The sequence below is a fragment of the Colossoma macropomum genome, unplaced genomic scaffold (assembly GCF_904425465.1).
Source record: "Colossoma macropomum unplaced genomic scaffold, Colossoma_macropomum, whole genome shotgun sequence".
Lineage (NCBI taxonomy): Eukaryota > Metazoa > Chordata > Actinopteri > Characiformes > Serrasalmidae > Colossoma > Colossoma macropomum.
In genome coordinates, this window is record NW_023494804.1 from 21644463 (window position 1) to 21671567 (window position 27105).

Genomic DNA, 27105 nt, shown 5'->3' on the forward strand with positions numbered 1-27105 from the left:
TCAACCTGCTTGTGTTTTACCCACAGGGGACCAACAGCTGTTGAGGGAAGTGATTTGGCGTGTTTTGATGAAAAGAGATAGTTAACTTATATTTGTATTAAACATACATTTAAATAAAACAAAAAATACAAACTGCACTCTACAAAAAGCACATCTTTACTATCCTCATCTCATTACATGGTAGAGACAGGAGGCACGCGAAAATGGAATATCGCAATCAATAGTATCAGTAACATTAGCACTTACCATGTTGGACAGTGCTCACAGGAAAGAATATGTAGCATGTATGAGAGCAAGAGGCAGCGTCTACCTTGATTATATATTATATACACTCATTGGTTGGAGCATGCAGCCACTATTGCTCTCACAGGATGTTGGTGATGAAAAATGAAAACTGTTCAGGATGTTCAGGATTATGCATTCACATGATGAAAATAAATGTGGATTTTTGAAAACAATACATATATTCTGATGAAGCTTATTTTGTCCACTCAGCTATAACAAAATGCACCACTTTTTTTTTATGGAAAAAATGATGTTTCAAATTAATCACAACTAAATCTTGTAATTGTTTGATGGCCCAATTATTAAAAATTGTTATAATAAACAACTGTTCTGCCCTGCAATATAGTTTAACATGTTTCATGTTTCCTGCTGTAAAATAAGTTGATTATTTTACAGCAGGAAACATGGCTGAGTGAATCAGATTTTATAATGGAAATGTTTCATCTTATAGGCACAATTTTCTCCTTCTAACTTAAAGGAAAGTGTAGCTTACTAAGCACCACCTTATTTCTCTATTGAACTACAGGATATTCTTAAACAAGACACTTGCAGTTTTCGGCCCCCCACCCCAATCTTTATTACATGTGGAAACTTCACACTGCATCTGAATTGAGCAAAAGAGGGTCACAAAATTACCATTTAATATGCGTACGAGGGAGGGGGGGTGGGCTATTGTTGCTGAAGAGGTGCTGGGCCTTTGTGTTTTTGGGAACGATTTCACCCACAATGCTGCGAGAAGATGAGACATTTTCTCAAGGAGGAGGAGGAGGGGGGTTCAAAAAAGGCGGTTAACAATGGAGGAATGGAGGGGAAGTATATGTTCCTTTGAGTTGAACTGAAAGCAACTGGTCTGCTCATGCTGTGTGGCCAACACCTCATCTCTCTCTCCCTCCCTCTCTCTCCCTCTTTCTTTTCTTCCCAGGGCTGGTTCCCCCCGTCTGTGTTTGTCTCGGATTTCCCCCGGAAAGGGCAACACGGTGGTTACGGTGTAAAAAATCCAGCCTTTCCTGAGCGGCAGCCTGGGAAAACGGAGCAAAGGGCTTTTCTCTGTCCACACTTCAGCCCCTGTGGCCGGTCACGCTACAGAACCGCTTGTTACTCTGCACAGATCATTCCAGAAAACTGCACGCTACTCAGCCAAATACACATTACTGAACATTACTGAGCCAAGACATTATTGCATTTTACTGCAAATTACTGAGCCAACACATTACTGTATAATACTGCTTATTACAGCATAATACTGCTTATTATTGCATATTATTGCTCATTACAGCGCCAACATGTTACTGCTCACTACTGCATATTACTGCTCATTACTGCATATTACTGCTCATTACAGCTCATTACTGCATAATACTGCATATTACTGCTCATTACTGCACAATACTGCTTATTATTGCATATTATTGCTCATTACAGCGCCATGTCACTGCTCACTACTGAATATTACTGCTCATTACTGCATATTACTGCTCATTATAGCTCATTACTGCATAATACTGCATAATACCGCATATTACTGCTCATTACTATATAATACTGCTCATTACTGCATATTACTGCTCATTACAACCCAACATGTTCCTGCTCACTACTGCAGAATACTGCTCATTACTGTGTCAATGCTACTCCTTGTTACTGCATATTACTGCGTACTACTGCTCATTATTGCATATAACTGCTGATTAATGCATACTGCTGGTCATCACTGTGCCAACTTGTTACTGAATACTACTGAACATTACTGCATTTTATTGCATATCACTGCAAGATACTGCACCAATACATTACTGGATCTTACTGAGCCGACACTTTACTGTATATTACTGTGCCAACAGACCAATGCATACAACTGTGCCAACACCTTAGCGCACATTACTGTGCCAACAGATTTATGTATATTGCTATATCTCACTGCAGATTAGTGTGATAACATATTGTAAATGACTCAACATATTAACGCATATTACTGAGATTTTACAGTGCCAACACATTACAGTGCCAACATTTTAACGCATATTACTGTGATTTTTACAGTGCCAACACATTACTGTACATTACTGCAAATTACTGCAGATTATGGCATTTTACTGTGCATTACTGCAGATTACTGTGTCAACTCATTGTGGTATAGTACGATGTCCCAAAACATTATATTATTGAGCCAAAACATTATCGTATTTTAATGTGCCAGCACATTAGTGCATATTACCGCTTAATGGTTAGTTATCATAAAACAGCTATATGCGTACATACTTTGGGTATATTTACAACTACTGTTACACACACGTACATTGAAACACTTTTGGCCCAAAGATGGTTTAAACACCTGAGACTTTTGAGGTCTGATATCACAACAAGGGGATAAAATGTATGGGCTTTGGCTTTATTCCTTCAATTCTGCAATTTTTTACCAAATAAAAAAAGAAAGATCTCAACAACTGTTTTTTTTTTTACATTATTATAAAACGGAGAACAGAAAAAAAACATATTCATGTATTAAATGCATTTTGAGAAGCTGGGTATCCCCACTAACAGGGTAAAGGCAGGGTTAATACGGAGTTGCGAAATCGCGCATTGTCCTGTATGACTAAACGTTCACACTCACAGCTATGCATGTCACTACAGAAAGCTTACACAAACAAAATAATCTCACAAATCAGACTGCGACGTTCAAACATGCGTGACAAGACGAGAGGAGTCGAGACAAATGCAGCACTGTGTTGCTACACACAGCCCAGAGCAAAACATGCTGCAATAGGTGCCTTTCCCCAAAACAAGCTGTTAAAAAAACCTTCTTCAAACCAGCACAGGCACAACTAGCTAACTTAATGAGACAGCTCAGTGACAAATCAGATTTACACAATTTTCCCCTTCCATAAAGTCCATAAAGCCCAGACTGTTTGCTTCTTTAGTTTTGCGCTGATGGCTTATGTAGCTAATAAGTAATGGAAGCTTATATGACACCAATTAGCATGGTTCAAACTGCATGCCTTAATCATCACTAACTCGCCTCAAACCGTGCCGAGCTCTTAAGTAGTCTCAAATAGGTTTACAGACCCAGTATGATACACTGTTGCATATAAAAGTGTTTTTAACTAAACTAACCCTCAAAAGACTGGGAGGTTAGCTAATGGGAAAAAGTCTTTTCCCATTAGCTAACCTCCCATGGCCACCCATGTGATGAGTTAGACAGTCAAGCAATACGCACTTAACATTCTCCTCCCTTTGTCCTCACTGCTGCCCCATTCCTCTCCACACATACACTCGCAGTGGGGAAAGCCGGACGGAAGGAGACAGTGGAATGTGGGCTATGTGACTAGTTAATGGGAAGAGGGAGAGTTATTGGAGGGGATGGGTATGCACTTAAAGTAGTCCATATCATCCTCTAAGCCTATTGTTTCCCACCCGTAACAATACGATGACCTAAATAAATCTTCGACTAATCCTCTTTCAGTATAACGTGTTTTCTGGTGATGCTAAATGCCCAAAAAAGATGGTAAAGTTGTTAAACACATTAGTGAAATATAAGTGAGTCAAAACGAGCCAAATCAACGCAGTGTGATTTAATTTTATCAAGTGAATGGTACAACAAAAAGCTTTTCTTCATAGTCCCTCAGTGACACAAAAGCAGTAGTGTTTTGTTGCCATGTTTTCTTGGCATGTGCAATCGCATTGGATCAATGCCACCAAGAAAACGGCCATTAAGTACAAATTATCCATTTTTCAGTTCCGGAAAATAAGCAGAAAATGTATATTTAACAGATATTTACACAGAAGTCTCACCAACTATAATAAACATTTCAGTGTGTCCACGCTTTACCTTCATTACAGCTTCCATTCTGGAGACTTGCTTTCAGTTTTTCAAAGAAATCTGCAGGGATGTTTTTACACACCTCTAAAGTTCAGTCTTAGAAGTTGGCTGCACTGTCTGCTTCTCACCTTCCAAACAACCCCAAACGTATTCAGTGATGTTGATGTCTGGACTCTAGGGTGGTCAGTCCATTGTACTGAGAACACCAGCAGCTTCAGCAGCTGTGTCTGTGTCTTTTTCTCAGTAAGATCGTCTTGGTAGCTACACATCCTTTCAGACTCATAGTGCTGAGTTGTTTTCAGAAACACCAGTGGATTGTTTTAGATCTGAAACACTGTGGTTTTCTCCTTTCTCTCAAAGATGAAAGCTTTAAGTGATGTTTATCTGATATGCACAGTTTTGGTGGTCTATCAGGTCTTAGGAGCCTCTTTTCTCTGTATCTTTTATTCATTTTTATTTCAGATTTGGAAACTTTGACTTTCTCCTTACTTTTGCAAGTAGATTATCTTAGATTTCATCTCCTCAGCAATATCCCCCAAAAATGAATAGGGTGGTCTTGTCTTCTGAAAAGTACTGCAGATTTGACTGATAATTCAAATCGATATTTCAATCTCAAATCGAGCAAAATGTTTAGCTGATGCTGGGCTATTGCGCTAAAATGTTCTCATTTTATCTATCTATATTCATCTATTTTATCCATTATCTTTCAATGATCCAGATGGACTTCAGCCCAGTTTCTACATTTATCATTTTAAGAATGTGCATGTTTTGGAATTGGCTTTAACAGATATCTACCTGAAAAAATATCAAGTATCAGCCTAGAGTTCCCACATCTATCTTTCTATAATGGGGTGCATGATTAAAAAATGGGCAAAATTGGAATCAGATTTTTTCGCCCAACGCAGGATCAGTGATCTGCCAATTGTTTGCTTTGATTTTAGCTAATCTATACTGCTAGTTTGTGAGGCAAATAATGTGATTCAGACACATCTGCACTGTATTTGAATGCCACTGCTACACCTGTACCATAACATTATATCATTAAATATGTATGGCTCACTGTGTTAAATAGCTAGTTGCCTTTTATTAGGCAATAAAATTGGAAACAACTTTTGTGCTTAAGAATTGAAAAGGCCAGTTTCGCCCATTAAACACCAAATAATGTTCTTTATGTTGCAACTCTGGCTAACGGAAAGTGCTGGTACTAGTGGGTTTCATATGTTCATTTAGCCCACACAATGTCAGCTTTAGGTATTTAAACATAAATAGCTAATAACATTGGCTCTAAATGGCTAAAATTTGACTGCAAAGAAATTGAAATCGATTACAAAAAACTGATGATCCCTAGTAAACACAAAAACACTGCAATGGTAAAGAAAGGATAAAATAAGGAAGAAGCAAGCATTACACAAGCAGTAAATAATCAGTAAACAGGATGTCAGTCTCACTTGACCAGAATATTTAAAGCTACACTATGTAAAATTAGGGGATTTGGAAATGTGTAATTGCATGCAACTCGCAGAAGAACACTTTGTAACATCGGTTGGGCTTTGAACGCCTTCTCTGAGTGGATAAACCTGATGATTGTGAGCACATGAAAGAGAATTCAATGAGAACTCTGTCAAAACTTGGTGGACATGTCCTCGGAGGATAAAAGTGAATTATCTACTATTGTCATCATCAGTATAATGTTAAATTTGAATTTGAGACCTAAACATTGAGCTGGACCTTCTTTTTGAGACTGTATGAATGACATTAATACATACAGACATATGAAGTGGCCCAAAAAAAACCCATCTGATTTTTTAACTATTATTTCAGGCTTCACAGGGTGACTCACAGCAGCACACACACATAGCACACTTTAGCATGTTCTTTAGCATTAGCTTCTTTCACATTTAACAAAAATCTCTTACATACTGCAGCTATAAGTACCCAAAGGTTGGTTCTTACCCTCTGATCGTGCAGCTGGGTTCATTCTTCCCCAGGAGGTGGCGCTCTATTAACACACAGGTTCAACGTCCTTTAAAAGAAAAGAGGCATCTCATCAATTTTGTGTGTCTCAAAATTGTCCCAGGCTATTGAGGACCTTTTAAAGACTAAATGCAGGAAAGTGAAACTGATCCTGCACAGCACAATTCCTCTCACATTCCTTTACCCAGAATCACTGGGTCATTAAAAAAACGCCCAACAACCATTTCATTTTGCTATAGTAACATAAATTGGCCATAAAAAGAAAGTCAGTTCTGAGACTAAATAAGCAAGTGTTGACATTTCAACAGGGTTTGACAAATGACCCGAAACTGTAAAACTCACAGCGCCAATCTTTTTTCCATTCCGCAATTTTGAAAAAGGTTCAGTTTTGGCATCTGTTCCTAATATCCATCCTGCTCAGCTACAGAACACAGAAGTGACTGGGCCCTCCGGTTCTCACACGCTTTGCTGCAATCTTTCTCAAGACTGCAACATTCTTCTGACAGAGGTGAAATATTTCACTCAGCGTTTTTCTCCCCAAAACCTGTCTGATGTTTCAACACCAAAAGTCCAAAGATTTACAAAGGTCTTTATCTGTGATATCTGAGATGTCAAAGGAGAAGAAACTGAACCCAATGGCACTTTGGTCAAGCTGAGTTATTGAATTGTTACTGGATTCAGTCTGAGCAAACGGCTCAGAGGTGTAAAAACTCAAAAAACATGCACTGGCACCCACATGTACATATTTCTTTTTCTCACACATAGTCACATAGCCCCTCTCTCTCTCTCCCTCTCCCTGTGGGAACAGCCCAGGCAGGGGCAGGCTGCCAGCTGGCTGGGTGACATGCTTTGAGGCTGAGGATGTTTTTTTAAGTCTGGAGTCTGGACTGTTTCTCTCCCTTTCTCTCGGCGGTCCCCAGGGGAGGGTCCTGGCACTGAACCCGAAACCGCTCCACACTCATGCTACACTTTGATCTGTCTTAGGTTCTACTGACACCACCTGGACAAAAGCAGCTAAGACACCCTGAGCACCCTGAATTACAGCATTATGCCACATACAAAATTACACCTTAAAGTAACAGTTCAGCCACAACCCCTCCACCCCTCCAACCCTCCCAGACGAAACCAGATGGCTAAAGTTTTTAACGCCTCTAAAATTACCCCTCAGCAAGTTATTACATGTATGAATATGACGCCTGATTATAGTTTTGAGAATGTTTTGGCCTAAAACATACATTTGTTTTTTAATCCATTCATGGTGGAGCGGTATGATCAAGGCGTTCCAAAGAAAAACTTTTTCCCAGATTTAGCACTATTTGACTACTAGTTCCCATCACCATCACTGTAAGGAAAGACGTTAAGTATCTCTACAATGTGCCATTTCACATCAAACCACCCTGAATGACTTTTGAATGATGCATACATTTTTCATAGGGAAATCCTCCTTTGAGTAATCTCCACTAGTCTTTATTACGTGGTTTCTAACACTGTATGACAGTGAAAGTATGTACTGCAGTTTCATCAATTTTAAAGCCTGAATTTTGTGAATGTTTACGTGTATGATTATTTCATCATACAACTTCTACAATATCAATTAGAGAGGTACACGCTTCTAATACTTGTTAACTACATTAGACTCTTCTCCTTTGTGAAACTAAAAAAAAGCAAACTTCAAACACTATACATGTCTTGCATAACTGACTATATTTGCGATTAGGGGGAAATGATGTAAATGAGATTTCTAAGTAAAGTACAGGGTTTATTTATCAACTGTGTTTACTCAATATTTTATGGGTTCTTTCACAAATCATAATGGGCCTCACTCACCAAACATTCTTAAGAATAAATTTCTTAAAACTCACTTATGCAGTTTTGACAAAGATTTTGACTTTCATCTGTGTTTTCTTACTTTGGATTTGTTCTTAGATAAGAACAGAATCTACACACACTCAAAAGCACAAAGGTGTGAACAATTCTGCGGTTTAAGAACACGTCATGAATCTGACGTAGACTTTTTCTTAGAACCTTTCTCAAGAACAAATTTTAGAAAAAACTTAGGAAGATATTGGTGAATGAGGCCGAACATTAGGCCAGACTTCTGCCTACTATAAGAGAGGGTGCAATTTACTGCTTAACATAGCGAAGAACCGCCTACTTTGACAGGAAAGGGCATTTGAGTGACATGCATCTGAGGCTGAGACTATTGAGTAATTTTTTGTAACAAAACATGTTTAATTACAGCTTTTTTATCACCTCTACATCAACATCTAAATTATGTAATGGCTCAAATGAGTCTCAATTGTTCTCATGATTTTAAATCATTTGAGTACTTGCCAACCAGGTAAGGTTTTGTTCTAAGACAGTACTGACAGGTATACAGGCAGTATGTAGTCTTTAGTAGTGTTATATATTGTTGTCTTTTAAATAGCTCCTAGAGCGAGGCCCAATGATACTAGGGTAAACCGACACAACAAATTTTCATTAACAAAAACAATGAGTTATTAGCCTAGAGTGCCCAGTCCTGGTCCCAGAGATTTTCTCATATTCAGATGCCTCTAAAGGCCTTCATTACTTGAATCAGGTGTGACAGATTTGGGTTGGAACTACACTCTGCAGGGTGGTAGATCACAGGACCAGGTTTGGGAATCCATGCTTTACGCAACAGGCCAGGGGTACACAACACTGGTCCTGGAAGGCCTGTATCCGGAAAGGTTGGAGGTTTCCCTATACTAACACACCGACTAAACCTAGCAATTAACAGATAAGTGTAATCAGGTGTGTCTGAATACGTAAATCACCAAACTGTGCTGCCACCAGCCCTTTAGGACCATGTGTACCCCTGCAAAAGGCTTATAACAGTGGTTCCCAACCCTCATCCTTAAGTAACCTCTGCTTAGCATATTGTAGTGTGTTCCCTGCTCTCAACACACCTGACTAATCTGTTATTTAGGAAGTCCTTCCTGATGTGTTTTAAAGCAGAAAAACGCAAAACAGTTTAAGACGGGCGCTCCAGGACCAGGGTAGACTAAAAAACTAAAAGCGTTCACTTATTACATTTCCTAAAAAATAACGTTTGCAATTAAATGAGCCTATTTCCCCCTTACTCATTCACAAGGAATACACTAGTAAGCAGCAGCGAGAAGTGGAATAAAAGTGTCTTAAAACGTCCCTTATCATCTGATGGCCCAGAATACATACACAGTTGCATGAATAAAAACTCGTTGTTGGTCGTTTTCTGTGGTAAATTAGTTTCAGTTTCGTACAGCTCTTGGTCAAAGCTTAACTGTGGGCAGCAAAAATCTGCATGGGTGATAAATGTGGGCTGAATAAAACAGAAGTAAACATGAAGTGACTTAGGCTGCAACGTCTCACTAATCACATACTCAACACTTCACGTTAACCTATCTGTCTAGACGAGGCTGAAGTCGACTCCTATCCGCCGGCTTCAGGTTCCCGTTCCACCTTAAATGGTGCAGCAGGTACATTCTGGCGTCAGACGCTACAATGATAACTGCTGCACTATTTAAGGTGGAACGGAAAAATTCGAACAAGAAGCTGACTTCAGCTTCGTTCTGTCTAGCAGGCGTTGTCTCGGTTACTAAATAAATACACTTTAGAACCTGGAAATGTGTCTGACATCAAATATCCATATATTTTGGTATAACTGTGAGTTATTGACTCTCTCACTACTTGGCCATGTACGTTTTTTGACTCGAACATGCAGCTAATTTGCTAACGTTGAGCTAAAACTAGCCAAGCTAATGACGCGGTAACATTCAGTTGTTTCAGTTAACAGCTGTGATAAGACGCCCGAATAAGCAACCGTCTGCGATTAAACCTTTTAAGTGGTTTTATTTCACCGAATTAGCAACTGTAGGGTTTAACTTACTGAGTTGTCTAACGCAGAATGGACATTTGAGTGAAGCGTGTTTCCGGGGGAGGAACCAAATAAACAAAGTTGGTTGTGTCCGACGGACGTTTGATGAAGTGACGCACGGTGGAGGCGTGAACAGAGCCGGTTTATGTTGTATCTGATGTGAATTTATTATTCATTAAACTTTTCACGTCAAGAAAGCTGTGTTCTCTAAAATTTGTTTTTGGCATCTCGTGATATGTAATTTTACAGCGCCACCCTTTGGCAGTGCAGTTTAATGATAAACGAGGCCCTTAGTTTGTCTTTCTTGTTGAAGGGGAACTCCATCCATTTTTCGAAATCTGCAAAATTAAATCATCTTTTACAAAATTGTCGAGATACTTACTGAATCAGATTTTTTTTTACAGAAAATGTTTATAGGAACCAGGAGTCGCTATGTCTACAACACAGATAGAGCCATTTTATTTACTATCCAAAACCACCAGTGAACCTACACATGTATGATTAGATTTTATACGTAATGTTGATGATGGTAAATAGTGTTAAACCTGAAAAACAATTTTCTTTGGGTTCTTTTTTGCCTCACAACCGATATGGAAATCTGATATAAGTAAATAGATTTCAAATATATAACACATATGAACGTACGGATTTCCCTTACTCACATATGGACATTATGTGACGTATATATGCAAACTGATTTGAAATTTTCAAATATGTGACATATATTTAAGTCATGTATTAACATATATAAACATGTATGTATAACATATTTAACAGGGGCTGTCAAATATTACTCATATATGCTAGCTGCGTGATATATACGTTTTTCTTATAAGCAGTCTGTACATAATGCTAGTGTTAATGTTAGTATAGATAGCTCCAGTGTTGGTGTAATTACTCAAAAAAATTTGAAAAATCCATTAAACTTACTAAATACTTTTCTCAAAATATAATTGGATTATATTACTTATTACTTCCTGGAAAAAGTAATCTCTCGACTCACTTTTTTCTACACACATACTCTGTACCAAATTATCTCCATAATGATAGATCATTTTGCTTTTTTAGAACAAGCAAAATGATGACATTCATATTTATCATGATAAATTGCCTCACGGTCTGTTTTTCTGAATTGATCTTGGTTATTGTCAATATTTAAAGACTGAAGAACTGTATATTTTATTATAAAGACAGCATCATTAGCCCTGTTTTTACTGGATTTAACACTGCAGTATGTGAAAAGTAGAATAAAAATCATTGTGTTCCTCATTTTTGATAGTATTTTTAAAAGTTGTCTTATTCTTGCCCAGTACTACTAAGCCCTTAAAGGCGGCATGGTTAAAAAAAAAGATGTTGCGTTGCCCCTGCGATTTTTAATTTTTCGTTGAAATACTTGTACGTGTTTTCTCGCAATAATTTTGCATTCCTTCACAAATGCAATGGATTTTGCAAGAGAACCCAAAACGTTTGCAAGGGAATGCAAAAATATTCCAAGGGAATGCAAAAATATTCCAAGGGAATGCAGTATCATACCAACCCTAGTTTAAATAGTTTTTCACTTTCATTTGCACTGTAAGGTAACAAGAGCATGGAGCCCTCCTGCCTGCAAAGTCACCCGAGATTTTTTTCCTTGATTAATTAATTCGAGATAATTATCTCTGGATAATTTTCTAAACGTCTTCTTTTTTGGCACGTAAGTTATTCTCAAAACACTTTGCATGCATCAACCTATCGCCATTAAGTTGTCCAGAAAGCTGTAGCTGCTCCTGAATAAAAAACCTTGGATATATTTCTGTAACCCTTCCTCCAAATAGTGTGTTGGATTTCAAAACACGCTTCAAACTGTGCTCTGATATAATATAACGATGTCTGTTGGCAAGCACTGAAACAGTGTCTTTGTGTTTGAGTTCAAAATAAAGTGCTATATAGTGGTCAATCATGGATATACAACTTCCAGCACCCCTGAAAAATGGGCCCGGGAGGAGTACTGAGTGGAATGCAGTCTGAATGGAGTATTATCTATCTACAGGGCGGAGTGGGTGAAGTTTTCCCTATGTCACGAGAAAATTATCTCGAGATAATTATCTACAGATAATTATTCCGACAACATTATCCCAAGATAATCTTGAGTAATTATCTTGATTATCTTGTGAATTATCTTGAGATAATTATCCTAAGAAAACTATTCAGAGATAAGTATCCCGAGATTTTAGGTTATTTCGCAGGCAGGAGGTTTTTTTTTTTTTACCCATTATAGAATATAATGAGTATGTACAGTATGTGTGAGGATGAGAGAGAGAGAGAGACCGAGAGAGAGAGAGAGAACTGTAGCGAGCAGCTAGTGTGCGCGTGTGCAAGTGTTTCAGTGTACTTCACCCTAAACGGCCCCCCATAAGCAGTTGCTGAGTTGGTGCTCATGCTGTGAAGCCCCGAACATGCCCGCTTTTGCCTGCTTCCCGAGTTAACCCGCCCTCTGTCTACACAGCGACTCAGGCCAAACCCTTTCACCGCGGACAGGCGCTGCTTGGCGGACTCGGATGAGAAACTGAGCCGCGATGGAGTGGGTCATGTCTCCGGCGGAGGAGCAGAGCCGCGCAAACGACAACCCAAATCTCTCTACGCACTCACAACAACTACACGAGGTATGCGGTCAACGTTAGTGAGCTGTGAACTTCAGTTTAAGACTTTCTTCTGACATGACATTTTAACGCTCAAATTTCGTAACTTTAACCTCTCACTGTTACTTAATAATGATCATTTAATAAACACTGTCCAGCGTTTTTGAAGTAAACAATTAGCCAGCTAGCTGGCTAGCGATAAGTTAGCTAACTCCCCAAACGAAGCAAACTATGTAACGTTAGCGAGCAGGCTAGCTAAATAAAGTTAGCTTGCTTTAAGTTTAAACAGAGAAAGACAGATTTGGTTAAACTTGTAGCTAAATTCGCTTTCCGAGCTACTCACCAGTGCCACTCTCGAATAGCAAAAAACCTGGATTCTGGTGTTGTTTCATTTTATCGTAGGGAGTTACAAAGCTGAAGTAAGCCGCCTGTTCGAATTTTCCCGTTCCACCTTAAAATGAAGCAGCTGTTTATCATAACGCCTCAAATGCCAGAATGTAACTTCTGCGCCATTTAAGGTGGAACGGAATTCGAATAAGAAGCCAAGTTCAGCCTCATGAACCTGCTATGCAATACTTGAATTTTGTTAAGACTGCTGGGATTTTTATCCGCCAGATGCTTATATTACTTTCCCGTTCCACCTTAAATGGCGCAGCAGTTAGCAAGTGTACATTCTGCCTTGCAGTAGCTATACTGTCCTGCAATTGCTATACCATTTAAGGTGGAATGGGAAATAAATAGTAAGCTAAGTTCAGCTAGCCACAGCTCAGTTGAACGTAAGTCAGCTTTCAGGTGGATTTAACAACAACTAAAAAAAACTGTCGTGAAATATATCCGAGTGATGACCTTCCACTACCTCGCCTCTCTGTCCCAGTGAGAATCAGGCTGTTCGACATCTAACATGAAGTCACCGACTATTGTTAAGTGCGATATGATCATTTTTGCATTCCCGGTAAGCGTTTTGCTGTGGGTATTATTAGACCCGCCGGTGTTCAGGGACTGCTGGCATTTGCTGTTGATTTGAGTAACCCAACAGTAACAGGTTTAAATTCATTTCCAGCAGTGTCTCAGCCGTTTGTCATCCTGAAGAGGAAATAGCCTCCAACATCATGATCTATTTTCCGCCCAGTATCACAGTTACAGTATGGGAGGTTGTCATGCACAGGCATGTGTATGATGATGTAGTGCTTTGGGCCTTGCTTGTTTATTAATGGGTGTTAACAGATCAATAGAGTACTTTATGGACAGCAGTGAGGTACACAAATGCCCGTTATACTGGAGGCCTTTAAAGGAATACCTCACTCATAAATCTAATTTATGCTACTGCCCACCTTGTAGCAAACAGTCGACTTGCTAAGACAAGTTTGGTATTCAAAATTCCCTTCAGTTCTGCAGTACAAGGCCAATGTAGCTAACTAGTAGTTATGTAAGTTTATGCCACCCAATTGTTTTTACTATATTACCCCTGTAGTTTCGTAAACTTTGGACACCAAATATGTCTTGGTTGATAGATTATACTTGAGGTAAGGCTGTGAATTTGTTTTTTCTGCTGAATCATTCCTTTAATTATGGTGCATTAATAGCCATAAAAAGGAATTTGCTAAGTAATTTTTGTCTGCATTATACTTGTAGCAAGTCATCAGCTTTTTTCAAGCTTACATATTTACGTGCTTTATGTGTTAAGTAAGACTGTCATGCCATCATGAGTAAAGGGTCTTTTGTCTATTAAACTACCACTTAAAAATGATATTTATGTTGTTGGTTGTTCAATTCTACTTGCATAATTAAGAATGCCCTCTGTCTCTCTGTGCATCTGTCTGTCTCGCCTCTCACAGGCCAGTGCAGAGAGCATGGCATCTCTCTGCGAGAGCCAGCAGCGGTGTGTGAAGGCCTCTATCGTGTCCAGCTGGCAGCTGGTGGAGGCGCAGGACCAGCTGTGTGGTCTAGAGCTGCATGGCTCTGAGTCAGCCGAACAGGCCCGAGCCCGGGCCTTGGCCTCCTCCACACACCTGTCTCAGACTGAGGAGGAGTGGAGGAGGAAGGAAAGCATGCTGGGAGGCCTGGAGTCTCGATGGAGCCCTGTGCCTGGGGCAGAGACTGGTCACAGTGGATTCGACAAGGTAGGCTGTTTAGCACGCCAGTAATGTGGTAGTTACTTATGCACAGTCAGGTCAGTTGTATTAATCATGCTTTTTATATATACAGTTATATGTATTACATAACAATAGTCTGTATCAATGTTTCTTAATCCCTTTCCTGGTGGCCCACAGCACTCCATAGTTTGTTATTAACCAGCCCAACACACCTGATCCAACACATAAAGGGCTCCATAATCAGTTGATGAGCTGGATTACGTTAGTAGTCAAGGAATGCCTGAAACCAGGCAGTGCTGTTGGCTGCCAGGAGCAGAATTAAGAATCATTGGTCCACATGATTTCTTTGTGCCTGTGGCGTATTTAATGAGTGTAGTAATTACTAGCAGGTTACTAATGTTTTTTTGTGCTTTCTAGAGTATCATAAGCGATTCCCAATCAAAGGGGAATGAACCAGATTATGACAAGAGTTTAACATTCGTCCAGCGTCATGAGCAACACCTGAAACATTTTGGTAAGCAACTTGATTTCATCTCCAGTAAGGCTTTAAAATGAGAGTCATCACAAACTTTTTATTTTAATAGTTTTTCTTGACATTAAATATATTTTTATTTCTTATATAGGTGTACATTTTGTTAACCTTTTAGGATTTAAAGCTTTTTTCTGATTCAGTGCTCTTTTCTCTGGTTCTGTTGGCAGGCATGCTGCGGAGATGGGACGATAGTCAGCGTTTTCTAGCGCAGTTTCCCCACCTCATCTGTGAGGAAACGGCCAACTACCTGATTTTATGGTGCTTCCGCCTTCATGCTGAAAAAGTAAGATGATGTGTCTGCCCACTCTTATTCTCTCACACCAGCATTAGATGCACTACAGCATTGATGAAAATGACCACAAATTGCTGTCAGATTAAGCAGCGAATAGTTACTATAGCAACACACGGCTGCAAGCCTTTTCACTAAGTGACCAGCTATTTATTTATTTATTTATTTAATCATTCATTTATTCACATGTACAGACCAGTTCTTTCAAATTCTCAATATTTCACTAAACTACTGGTTCAGCAATCATGGTTTTCTGATTGGTGGGGAGGCTCTACAGCTTATTAAATCCAAGAATTTGAGGGTGTGAAGTCCACTTAGGCCACAAAATTTAATCCCAGATGCTTATGAAAGGTCAGAATACACTGTACAAACAGGTACAGTTTGAGTCAAAGTGCTAAGCTACCCCTGCCAACACAGGTGTTGCTGTGGCTTGAAGTTGTGTTTTCTGACTGATTCTCTCTACCACAGAAAGAGGCTCTGATGGAGCAGGTGGCTCACCAGGCCGTTGCCATGCAATTTATCCTGGAGATGGCCCGCAATGTGCAGCAGGACCCACGTGGCTGCTTCCGTCAGTTCTTCCAGAAAGCCAAAGTAAGAGCCGGTCACCGCTGCTGCAGCTACACTGCGCTATTCACAAAACTGCTGCTGCAGCCACACTGTGCAGCACGCAAGACTTCTGCTGTAACCACATCAGTACGCAGTGTATATACAGCATACAGTGACCACTGTGAATGCTGCATCAGTGTACAGTCTAATTTAATGTTTAATTTAAATGTTTACTTGTGTCTTAATATGACTAAAATCTGACAGTACTATGTCTGATTTCATCTTCTCAGTATGAGCAAGTTTTGTGTTTTTGAGTTATTGTGGTATTGCTACACCTCGCCAGTTTTACTGCTGCAATGGTGACTTTACAGTCAGAACACTCTCTAGAATAACATGATCATTTTACCTTCCTGTATTAATAAACTTAAAGCTGTTTTATCTGTCCCTGGTTGAAAATGTATCTGACAAACTGCTGGTAATTACACTGCCTAAGGTTTGTCCTCTAAGAATGGTTGCAGTGTATTGTAATGAGGCCAGCTGACCACTAGATGGAGATGTAACAGAGTTAAATCTGCCATCGCATTGGTTATTGTTTTCTACAACCTAAATACTTTTGTTTGGTATTACCAAAGAAATAATTGCAGAAATGGCTAAAAATTAATGAAAGCTAAAGTTACCGCCTTTTTTATCTTCCAGGCAGGGCAGGAGGGATATTTGGACGTCTTCCACACTGAGCTTGAGGCCTTCAAACAGAGAGTGAGGGAGTATGCAGTGAAGTCTAAACTGGACACCCCAAAAGCTCCTGAGCAGCACTACACTCCGTCCAGCTGCCGCCTGGACCCCAAAGAGGTTCTGGAGTCTCTGCCTCCTGTAAGTTCCTATTTTAACCAAACATCCAGTTCAGCGATGCACCAAAAGGGAAATTCAGGGCCAGCGAATAGTTACAGATTGCAGTGGACTGCACTCATCCAGATTTGGTGCCTGGAATATGCTTGCTATGACCACGTGTCCGAGCGGCCAGGAGACCTGTCTGGCAGCTGATGTGGTGGACACCAGTTCTCAGACATGGAAATCCATTTTTTACTTCTGCAGTACTGATATTATCATGCATACCCAGTTAAGTTACTGCATTTTAATACTTTTGGACTAGATTAAAACTGAGCACTGTAAAAACAATCCAATCCAACTGGCTAATTTTATTTACTTTTGAACTTTTGACCATGTAGGAGCTGAAGGCGTGTATCCAGTCGCAAGACATGCACATTCTCCAGAACGTTCTTAGCACCATGAATCCACAGGTACTGACAGTTTTACACTTTGCAGCTAGTGCATCATCAGTTCTAACCTCATCAGTACTGTAGGTTTGAACTATCCTTTTCAGTAATAAGTAGATTTCTTTATTAAAACTGGTCAGATATTCAGGCTGTGTTCTATTTAGGCCTGTCACAGTCATTAAATAGCTATCTATTAACAGTCATTAGATAATTATGATTAACTGTTTAACTTTTTGTTGTTCATTTTATGCCACTCTTACAGTATAAGCCTAATCATAGTGTAATAGCAGACAGACCTTATGATAAAAAAGAACCTTTTTGCAGATTATCAAAATATATCATGTACTATATTCCTGCATAGGCTTTCATTACTTATTAGCCACATTAGCCTCATAGTTCCAGGGCAAAAGTAAAAAAGCAAATGTTACACTTAATTTTCATTCTGTTTTTTTATTTTTTTTTTCCCCTCTCAGAATAAATATATTTTGGTAGTTCTAACTACTGTGGAAAATTACTGGGGTCCACCTTTTGAGTTGACTGTCCAAAAAACACAACATCTCCAAAATGGCAACTTTATAGAAGTCAAAAACATTATTTAACTTTAATGTACATTTAATGTAACTTGGCATTATTCCAAGTCATTTTGTAGCGTTTTTATTGGTCTGTTTATCATAAAATGTTCACATAATGCAAAAAGCAGCTGCTGTGATTAAATGGTATAGTATATAAATAGAATATATATATTGTTATGTGAAATACAAATAGAACTGAGTAATAGAACTGAAATGGTAGTCAGATAGGTTGGTGAGGTGACTGAAGCAAAAACTGGAAATGTGACCATTCCACACAGTACAGATAAATGCATAATCTTATCGCTGAGGTTGAAGAGCTAAGACCAGTTTCCTGGCATGCTTCCATACTTCCATGTGAACTACTTTGTGTGTTACTGTGTGTGCTGTCCAGTATATACATGTTGTTTAAGTTGTTTTGAATCTTGTGCTGAAAGAACGTAAATGCAGTGTAAAAGAATAGGTCACTAAATGGTTAAAGGTAAAATCCTAAGTTGTTTCAAGGTTCCAGCTCACTGCCTTCAACAGGAAGGAGAGAGTTTGCAGACAAACACGTCTGGTCCTGAAAATTACAGCCTGTCTGTTCTGCCCTGAAGCAAACTCTTCCCTGCACTGATATGATATTGAGCTGGGATCTTTAAAAGCCATTGAGGACAGGAGACCTGCACAGGAAGGGTTACGTAACCACCCTAATCTGCTTAAAAAGAGCATAAATCTGTGTACAGTCTGATCTCTACTTCAGCTTCTCTCTGCCTCAGCTATGTTTTTGCATGTATACATCACTAAAGAGCATTTAAGCAATGTTTTAAAACTCTCAAAAGTACATCTACATTTTAGTATGTCTGGGATTTACCAATATATATCTCTCTCTTTCTCTGCGTCTCTATTGCTTTCTCTTTTGCTCTTCCACTAGGTGGCAGAGTATCATATAAAGCGGTGCTTGGAGGCGGGGCTATGGACGCATATTGGAAGAGGCCCAAAAGAGGAGGGCTCAGAAACAGAAGAGTTCAGAATGATGGAGCTTTCCTAGCATGCCTGGCTTATACACTAAACCTTTCTCTCTTTGGCTGTGTTCAGGCTTTGGACTGCATTAAGGTGACACTGCTGAGTTTGATGCAGTCTCCAGCAGAAGCTACATTCTAACAGGTCATCAAATCTGGACCTTGAATCCAGTTTCTGGTCCTGAATTTTGTAACCAGTTTTGTAACCAACTGATGGGCCACCTAGTGTCATGACTACTACAAACGAAAGAACTGGAAAGTGGATTCAAGGTCCAAATTTGAAGACCTCTACAGTGTGTATTCTCCTGCTAAATGTTGCTCGAAGATCAGCAGTCTCCTTGTGATGGATCAGATGTTAGAATTTGGCCTCATTTTCCTTGTTTGGAAGTTTACATCCTAGGAGAACAACAGAGAAGAAGATGGAGGAAAACAAAAAAGGGCTGCGCTCAGAGACTTTTGGGGGATTTTTCTTTGTTTTTTTGTTTTTGTCTCACGCCTGAATGTGTGCTGCACTTTATATTTGTTTATGATAAAAAGGATATATAGAAAAAAGAACAAAGACAGGAAGAGGTATTTTTTTGGTGCGCATTTTGTTACATTTCTGTTGACACAAGCACTGATGGGAAGTTTTACTTCTTTTTTTCTTCATTTTTCTAATCATGCTTTGTGTCACTCTCTATCAGTAAGCATGAGGATGTTAAAGGCAAGTTTCAGCACCAAGCAAAGCGGATTGGAGGGAGACAGAGGCTCAGACACTGTCTGGGGGGGGGAGGCCTCTGCTTCCCTTGCGAGCCTAAACTTTTCAACTTGACTTTTTTAAACCACAGTTCCAAAACAAAACACTGTGTCTGAACTGATTCTCCTTTTGACGTATAACATAGTACATGGTGTATAAATGTCATTAATCAGCTCCTGAAGTGTTTCATCAAGGGAACATCTGGGCTAGATTCAGAGAGTCAAATTGAATTGATATCTGATATTAGTGATGCACCAACACCGGAGCCAATACTGTCACTTAAATACAGTATCGTTATCGGCATTGACAATAGAGACTACTGATACCATTAAGCAGTTTCTGATAAGCACATGCACTAATGTATAGCAGTATTGAACAAATAAGTACAGATAACACAATGTACAAACAGCGCAAGACACACATTATTTCATTTAGCTGAACAGCTGAGTAAGGGTTCTTTCAGGAATCATTTGTCTTCTGCTGTGTAGTCACTTGCAGTCTGAGTTAATGTTAGTCTGTTTTTTTTATTAAGGGAGTGAACGTTAGAGAGATAAGGAATGAACTACCAGTATCCCGGAATAACAGTAGCCTTTAGCCAAGGACAGAGGTGTCCAGAGTCCAGTCCCAGCAAATGCGTGTGCTTTATATGTCAAGAGACTGTAATAAAGTTAATATCAATAGATGTGAAACAAAGCATGGACGTTCCAATATATATAGAAGAGGGCAGAGAAACTAAAGCACCTGCAAGCTACCACGGTCTCACAGCACCAGGTTTTTTATCAGAACATATCCAGTAGTTCTGTAAATTTTATCCCTTTAAGGACAAATAATAGCGTGGCTGTTTATGCTTTTCAATCTGGTTTTCTCCTTAAATAAAGTGATTTCTGAATGCTGTAGCTGCATTCGTTTGATATGTAGAAAACATTGTCTAACAAAGCCAAAAATATATAGATTATATAAAATTATGTATTATAGTTTTGAACAAGTAAACACCTAAATAGGAATATTATTGTTACTCTTAATTATTTGTTAGTAGCACTTACCAATCCAAATTGCTCTGTGTAATCCACCAATAAAAGAAGCCTGGTGCTCGCATCAAGCCAAGGATCCATGGCTTAACAGCTACTGATAGCATGAATGACTAATATTTACCAAATTCCAACAGTGTGTAATGCTCATAGTTGTAAGTACAAGTGTATAGGACGTACTGGATTTAAGAAATTTGGACAGGAAACAACCTTTAGCATTGTTTTTGCTGGGCCCCTTAGAAAAATGGGTTTTCTTAAGCAAATAAAATGGTTTAGTTGAAAAAGAAATAGATAAATATATATATTATACATGTACATATGATTTGTATAAGCTCAGTATGTTCTGTTTGTGACACGGAACACTGCTTTTACCAAAATAAAGTATTTAAAAAACTGAAGGGTATAAATGTCAGGATCTTAAGGCACTTACCAAGTAGTTAGGTTAGATAGAGTGAGAACTGCTTTGTATAGGCAGATACTTAAAGGATCAGGTATTGTTATCGGTATTGGTGCATCACTATCTGAAATCCTCTTGACATTAGACACAGCATGTCTAAACCTACCGTAAATGTCAAGCAAGGATCTGTTTCAGATGTCACCACATCATCCAAGGGTGTTAGTTTGCAGTGATCCCACATTTAATTCTAGCTGCTGTGTAGGCCTCAGCCCAGGCCTAAAACCGCTGAGTCATTGCAGAGCATGAACTGAGTTGATTACAGTTTCTGATCTCACTTGTGCAGAAACAACATACTCATTATCTATTCCATGCTAAAGGTGCAGGAAGAAAACTCCCTACACGCTTAAAAAAGATGGTTCTTCCAGGGTTTTTTAGTAAAGAAAATGGTTATATATAGAACCATGAACACTCCAAGAATTCTTTGCGTGATTAAAGGGTTCTTTGCATCATGAAAGGGTGCTTAAGAATGTGCTTTTTAAAAAGGGTTCTAAATAGCACCCAAAAAGGTTCTTCTATTATGATGTCAGGCACATTCTCCATCAATCTGAAGAACCCTTGTATTATGCAGAGGGTTCTCTGAGTATTCATAGTTCTTTATAGAACCTTTTGCTTTATTAAAAGAACCCTTGAAGAACCATCCTTTTTAAGAGTGAAGTTGGTGTATACTTTACAGCATACTTTGTTCAGCATTAGAACCATGATTTTAGACCTATGCAAATCAGAGCCATGGGCCAGTGCACAGCGTTATAAACACCAGCCATTTTAGGAAGCATTTAACATTGACCATTAATTCCAGCAAAATGGACCACCTTCTCCACCATTTCACAGTACGCTGTCTGCCACAGATCCAGGACCTTACACCTGAAGAACAGCATGAATGCTTCATCACAGTTCAAAACATGCCGAGAACGTTTGCGTTCATGCTAACACAGGAAACAGAAAGTCATGCAGGAAACTAGTCAAGCAGGACTGAAAATAACAGTTTCCTCCTGCTTCTTTCTGACCTTTTGTCACCTTGGATTGTCTGGCAAGCAACCTTCAGACTGCAAGACTGTGCTACTTGGTTGTCATTATTCTTGCCAAACAATAAAGATTTCATTTTTATTTAAGAGCTGTAGATTTGAGCTTTGACCCAGAGGATGTTGACCGCAGAATGCATTCTTATTTAGCAGTTACAGCTACTGTTGGTGTTGTAGCGCAATTAAAGAATGAAGTAACAGTGATGAGTTGTATCTCAAATGGCTCCCTACTCCCTATTTCAGAGGTCTTTGAGTTTAGACCTTGAATCCAGTCAGTCCGGTCTTGAATTTTGTAATCATTGGTAGTTAACGGAACTCTTGACATAACTGATTGGCCACCCTCTGTCATACCTACCAGTAATTAAAAAATCCAGGTGCTGACACTGGATTTAAGGTCCAGATAAAAGACTTCTGCCCCGTATGGTGCACTCCATAGGTCACTTTTTCAAACCTGGTTCTGGAGGCCCACTGCCATACACTTTGTAGTGTTTTCCTTGCTCCCAACACACATGATCCAACTAATCAGCTCGTTATCAGCCCATGATTGAGTTGAAGCTGCTGTGTTAAGGCAGGCAATGCACTAAAATGTGCAGGACAGTGGGCCTTCAGGACCAGGGTTGAGAAACACTGCAATATGTCATGAAATGATTCAGCAACTCCTTTCTGTCCACTGTGGAGCCTTTTGGGATTCAGCTGTTGCCTTAAATTGAAGAGCAGTGTAATTTCTGTAAGGACTGCTACTTTAAGAAATCCCAGTCTTGTGGACAGTGCCGCATAATATTCTTAGGCCTTGGTAATTAGTTGATTTGGATGAGGTGTGAGTTGCCTAAGTTAAAAGTATTTTTTTAAACATTTTTTGCTTAATTTAGTCCATAAGATGTAAGCAAAGTCATTCTGAGTGGTTTGGTGCAAAGTGGTGCATTGTGAAGAAATCTACCAAGTCAAAAAGGTGGTGGTGACAGAAACCAAGGGCCATATTATAGAAACTTCAGCCCTAAGATAAGATCTGACAAGGTCAAGATAAAAAAAAATCATACTACAGAAGCAAATCCTATGTTTATTTAGGTTTTATATGTTGTTTTACAGCGTCGTCCCTCATATTAGGAAATCCTAAGCAACTCAGTGGCGGTCAAGATCAATTGTGATGTCTATTACCAAGTGATCGATGATATAACTGAGACATCAAAAAACATCAAAGTAAACAAAAACGTTAGTTATAGTATAGAAAGCTACTGTGTGCAAAAAGTGGGTAAACAAAACTGAAGTGCAATGAATTGGAAGTTGCATAGTAGCCTTGATTGTGACTGTGCCCCCTGCACCCATTTCATTTTGCTTCCATTTAAAGGGCCATATCATGGGCAACTGAATTTTCCTCACAGTTTAGGAATAAAGAGTTTGTAGTATGTAAACATTGTTAAAGTTCCAAAATGTACAGATCATCAACCCATACATGAAAACTAAGCTGCAAAAAAGCCTGTGCTGAGGTTTTCATGATGTCATGAAAACCAACACGTTTATATGAATATATTCAGCCCACAGCAGTTTAGCCCACCCACTCACAATAAAGTTATAAGGAGTGTTCCAGTCCAGATTGCTTTTTGAACAAGACAAAATACAGGGCAGCCAGTCATATCAGAAGCTCTTTTATCAGCCTTAAATGCACAACAGAGACAGCCTGTTTAATCCTAGGTGATAAAGAGAGGTTGGAAAATAGACATGTAAAAATGAATTATGACTGTTTTTTGTACATAGAACCACTCAAATATCATCACTCATGGCAGGGATTTTTTAACTGCAGAGTTTAAAAAAATCACTCAATTGAGTGTAATTACTTCTGTAATACTATTTTCTAACCAGAAGTTAAGATAATAAACTTATGAAATGTTCTGTAATGGCTACTGTAATAACTTCAATACTAACGCAAGTTGTCATGGTGAAGAAAGAAATAAGATTTCAGAGTTAGGATGTTTCTGTAGCACAGCTTTAGACATTTGGGTCTGTATTGACAAAGCTTTTTAGAGTAGGAGTGTTGATTTAGGATCAGATTCCTCTCTTATTTACTTTGACTTTACTCACTGGAACAGATCCTACGAACACAATTCCAAAAAAGTTGGGACAGTATGTGAAATGTAAATAAAAACAGAAAGCAGTGATTAGGAAATCCACTTAGTCCTGCATTTAAAGGAAAGTAGTACAGAAACAAGATGTTTTAATTCATATCAACTTCATTGTTTTTTTGTAAACACATTCTGAAACTGATGTCTGCAAAATGTTCCACAAAAGTTAGGGCACTTTAAGACTAGAAAGACTAGTATTGTTAAATGTTCAGGAATCATCTTAAAAGAGGTGATGTAATCATGCTTGGATATAAAAAGAGCATCCAGGAAATGCAGAGTCCTTTATAAGCAAACATGGTTGAGTCTCATCACTTTGCCAAAAAATGCATCAACAAATAGTTCAGCTCAACAAGCGTTTGAAAGGAGTTTAAGTGTTTCATTCTCTTCAGTGCATAATAACATGAAAAGATTCAGGGAATCTGGAGAAATCTCTGTGCACAAAGGGCACGGCCAAAAACCACAACTAAATGCCTGTGACTTTCAATCCCTCAGACAGCACTGCATTAAACCCCTCCATGCTTTGGTAATGAATATCACCATATAGGCATGGGAATACTTTGACAAACTGTTATCCATAAACACTGTTCATCACTCCATCCACAAATGCATCCATTCATCCATCTTCTGCACAGCGGAATCAATATGTCAAGACTGTCCAGAAACGCTGCCGACCTCTCTGGGCATGAGCTCATCTGAAATTGACTGATGCACAGTGGAAACGTTTATTATGGTCTGATGTGTCAACCTTTCAGATTTATGTATATGGAAATTATGGACATCGTGTTATCTGGAACAAAGAAGTACGAATCCTCCAGATTGTTACCAGCTTAAAGTTCAAAAGTCAGGCTCTGTCTTGGTATGGGGGAGTATTACAGCCAATGGCATGAGCAAAGTTCACATCTGTGAAAGCATCATTAACACTGAAAGACCTACACACATTTCCGAGCAACACTTGCTGCATTTTAGACGCCGTCATTTTCAGGGACATCCATGCTTATTTGAACGTAACAACACCAAGAAACCTTCTGCATGTTACAACAGCAAGACTGTAATCAGAGAAAATGTGTTGTGCATTATGAAGTGCAAAATACGACCACAAAGGCCTTTAAGACTTGCTTAAGACTTGTATAACTGAAGAATGGCAAAAAAAATCCACTTTCAAAACTAGATTAGTTGGTGTATTCAGTCACCAAATGTTTATTAAGTGCTGTTAAAGGTAAAAAAAGTGATGTAACACAGTGGTTAACGTGCTCCTGTTTCAACTTTCTTGGAGCGCATTAGGCATTATATTTGGAATGAGTGCATATTTACAAAAAACAACAAAGCTCATAAGGTTAAACAACAAATATTATGATTTCAAACTATTATAAATTTTATACAGGTCAAACAGAACTTGTGAATCACTGCTTTCTGTTTTTACAGGCATTTCACCTACTGTTTCAACTTTTTGGGAATTGAGTTTGTAGATTAGCACCTCTATCTGAAACGCCTTGTCAGTATGGGCCCTAAAGAGTTTAATGCCTCTCAAAGCTACTTCACAGAAAGCTGTTACATGATTGGTTATAAACACATTGCCTGATGCCTGAGACATTGTTTTATGCTAGCTGTGCAAATAGGTATTGGCCTAAAGCACGTGTCAGTCTCCTCATGGGCCAAAACACTGCAGACGTCAGCACGCTGCCTCATTAGACACACCTGATTCAGCTCATCAGCTAATTAGCAAGGCCTTCACAAACTGAATTCAGAGTGTTAGATGAGGGTGAACACTAATCTCCATAGCACTTTGGCCTGGAAGGTCCCCAGTTTGCCTGGCCTAAAGCATGTTTTTGCAATACATGCAGATATTTCAGATTTACCTCTATTTTGCTGTTATCAAGGTAACATGTAAAACAGCAAAAGACACTTGTATACTGGTGATCTTGGATAATAAATAAAATGACTGTATTTGTGTTGTAGACATTACGACCGCAGGTTCCCATCACCACCACTGTAAAGAAAATCTCAGTCAGTACGTTTCTCTACAATGAATTATTTCATGTCAAACCACTCTGAATGACTTGTTTATGTATCAATGACTAGATTGTTTTAAAAAATACATGTTGAAATTCTTCAGTGTTGGCCAGTGTCTTCCAACTTTAGTCACAGGGGGCTTCCAGTATTTTTCATTTTTCTTCCCCCTGCTTTTATACATCTGGGCCCTTATTCACAAAGCCTCTTAGATTAAAGGTTCTGATCTAGGATCTGTTCCTGTAAGTAAAGCTATAGTAAATAAGAGGAGTCTGATCCTAGATCAGCGCTCCTACCCTTAGAAGGGCCCTGATGTCATTGAAGGTTTGATAATTACTAAACAAAATGACTCGTTGCAGCAGGCAAAACATGAAACTCTCCAGTGCAGGGGGTTTCAGGACTGAGGATGGGACTCACCATTGCATCCTCGCAATTGCAAACTACATGTGGACCAATTTCCCAGATCCAGATTAACCCTAAATTTAGACAATAGAATTTATAAAGGTAGAGCACATTGCAGTTTAGCAGAAGATTAGGCTTAACCAGGAAATCAGCCCTTTAAATGTTGAGTTGTGTTTCTGTAACTGTACTGGAGTGCAGTCATTTAGCTGGACAGTGGTGGTTTTAACAGCTGAGTCATAGTGAGTGATTGCTGCTGGCTTTAATCTGGATAAGAGGCTAAAATTAACTTTCAGGTGAAAAGCTTTCCAAAACAGTTCTGTTTCTTTTTTTCTAATAAAAGACTAAAAAGAGGTAATTGTCCTTTAAAGGCAGAGATAATGTTGTAGAAATTTATCAGGTACAAATCAAAAATGCATGCAGTTTGCAATCAGAGGAATGATCTACATAGACACGCTTTTACTACA

The 27105-nt window shown here is 39.0% G+C and overlaps 2 protein-coding genes across 4 annotated transcripts in view; one reads left to right on the top strand and one right to left on the bottom strand.

Moving 5' to 3' along the window:
• The window catches only part of exd3 (exonuclease 3'-5' domain containing 3), a 68638-nt gene extending 55077 nt beyond the window's left edge, over positions 1 to 13561 (bottom strand). For 2 of the 3 annotated variants that reach the window (XM_036594407.1, XM_036594405.1), the window contains exons 1-2: positions 9966 to 10033; positions 6056 to 6125 (exon numbers count right to left, since the gene is read on the bottom strand). In XM_036594407.1, coding sequence (XP_036450300.1) covers positions 6056 to 6080 — 25 coding nt within the window. In that variant the 5' untranslated portion in view covers positions 6081 to 6125; positions 9966 to 10033. Of the gene's footprint in view, positions 1 to 6055; positions 6126 to 9965; positions 10034 to 12914 lie in introns of those variants that run through there. The other variant, XM_036594406.1, reaches the window with a different exon arrangement.
• On the top strand, positions 12286 to 24002 carry cdc37l1 (cell division cycle 37-like 1). Its single transcript, XM_036594408.1, has 8 exons — positions 12286 to 12595; positions 14407 to 14691; positions 15082 to 15178; positions 15364 to 15479; positions 15954 to 16076; positions 16728 to 16901; positions 17258 to 17329; positions 18788 to 24002. The coding sequence occupies exons 1-8, from the start codon at positions 12509 to 12511 to the stop codon at positions 18902 to 18904; spliced, it is 1071 nt and encodes a 356-aa protein (XP_036450301.1). The 5' UTR covers positions 12286 to 12508; the 3' UTR covers positions 18905 to 24002.
• The last annotated feature ends 3103 nt before the right edge of the window (positions 24003 to 27105 follow it).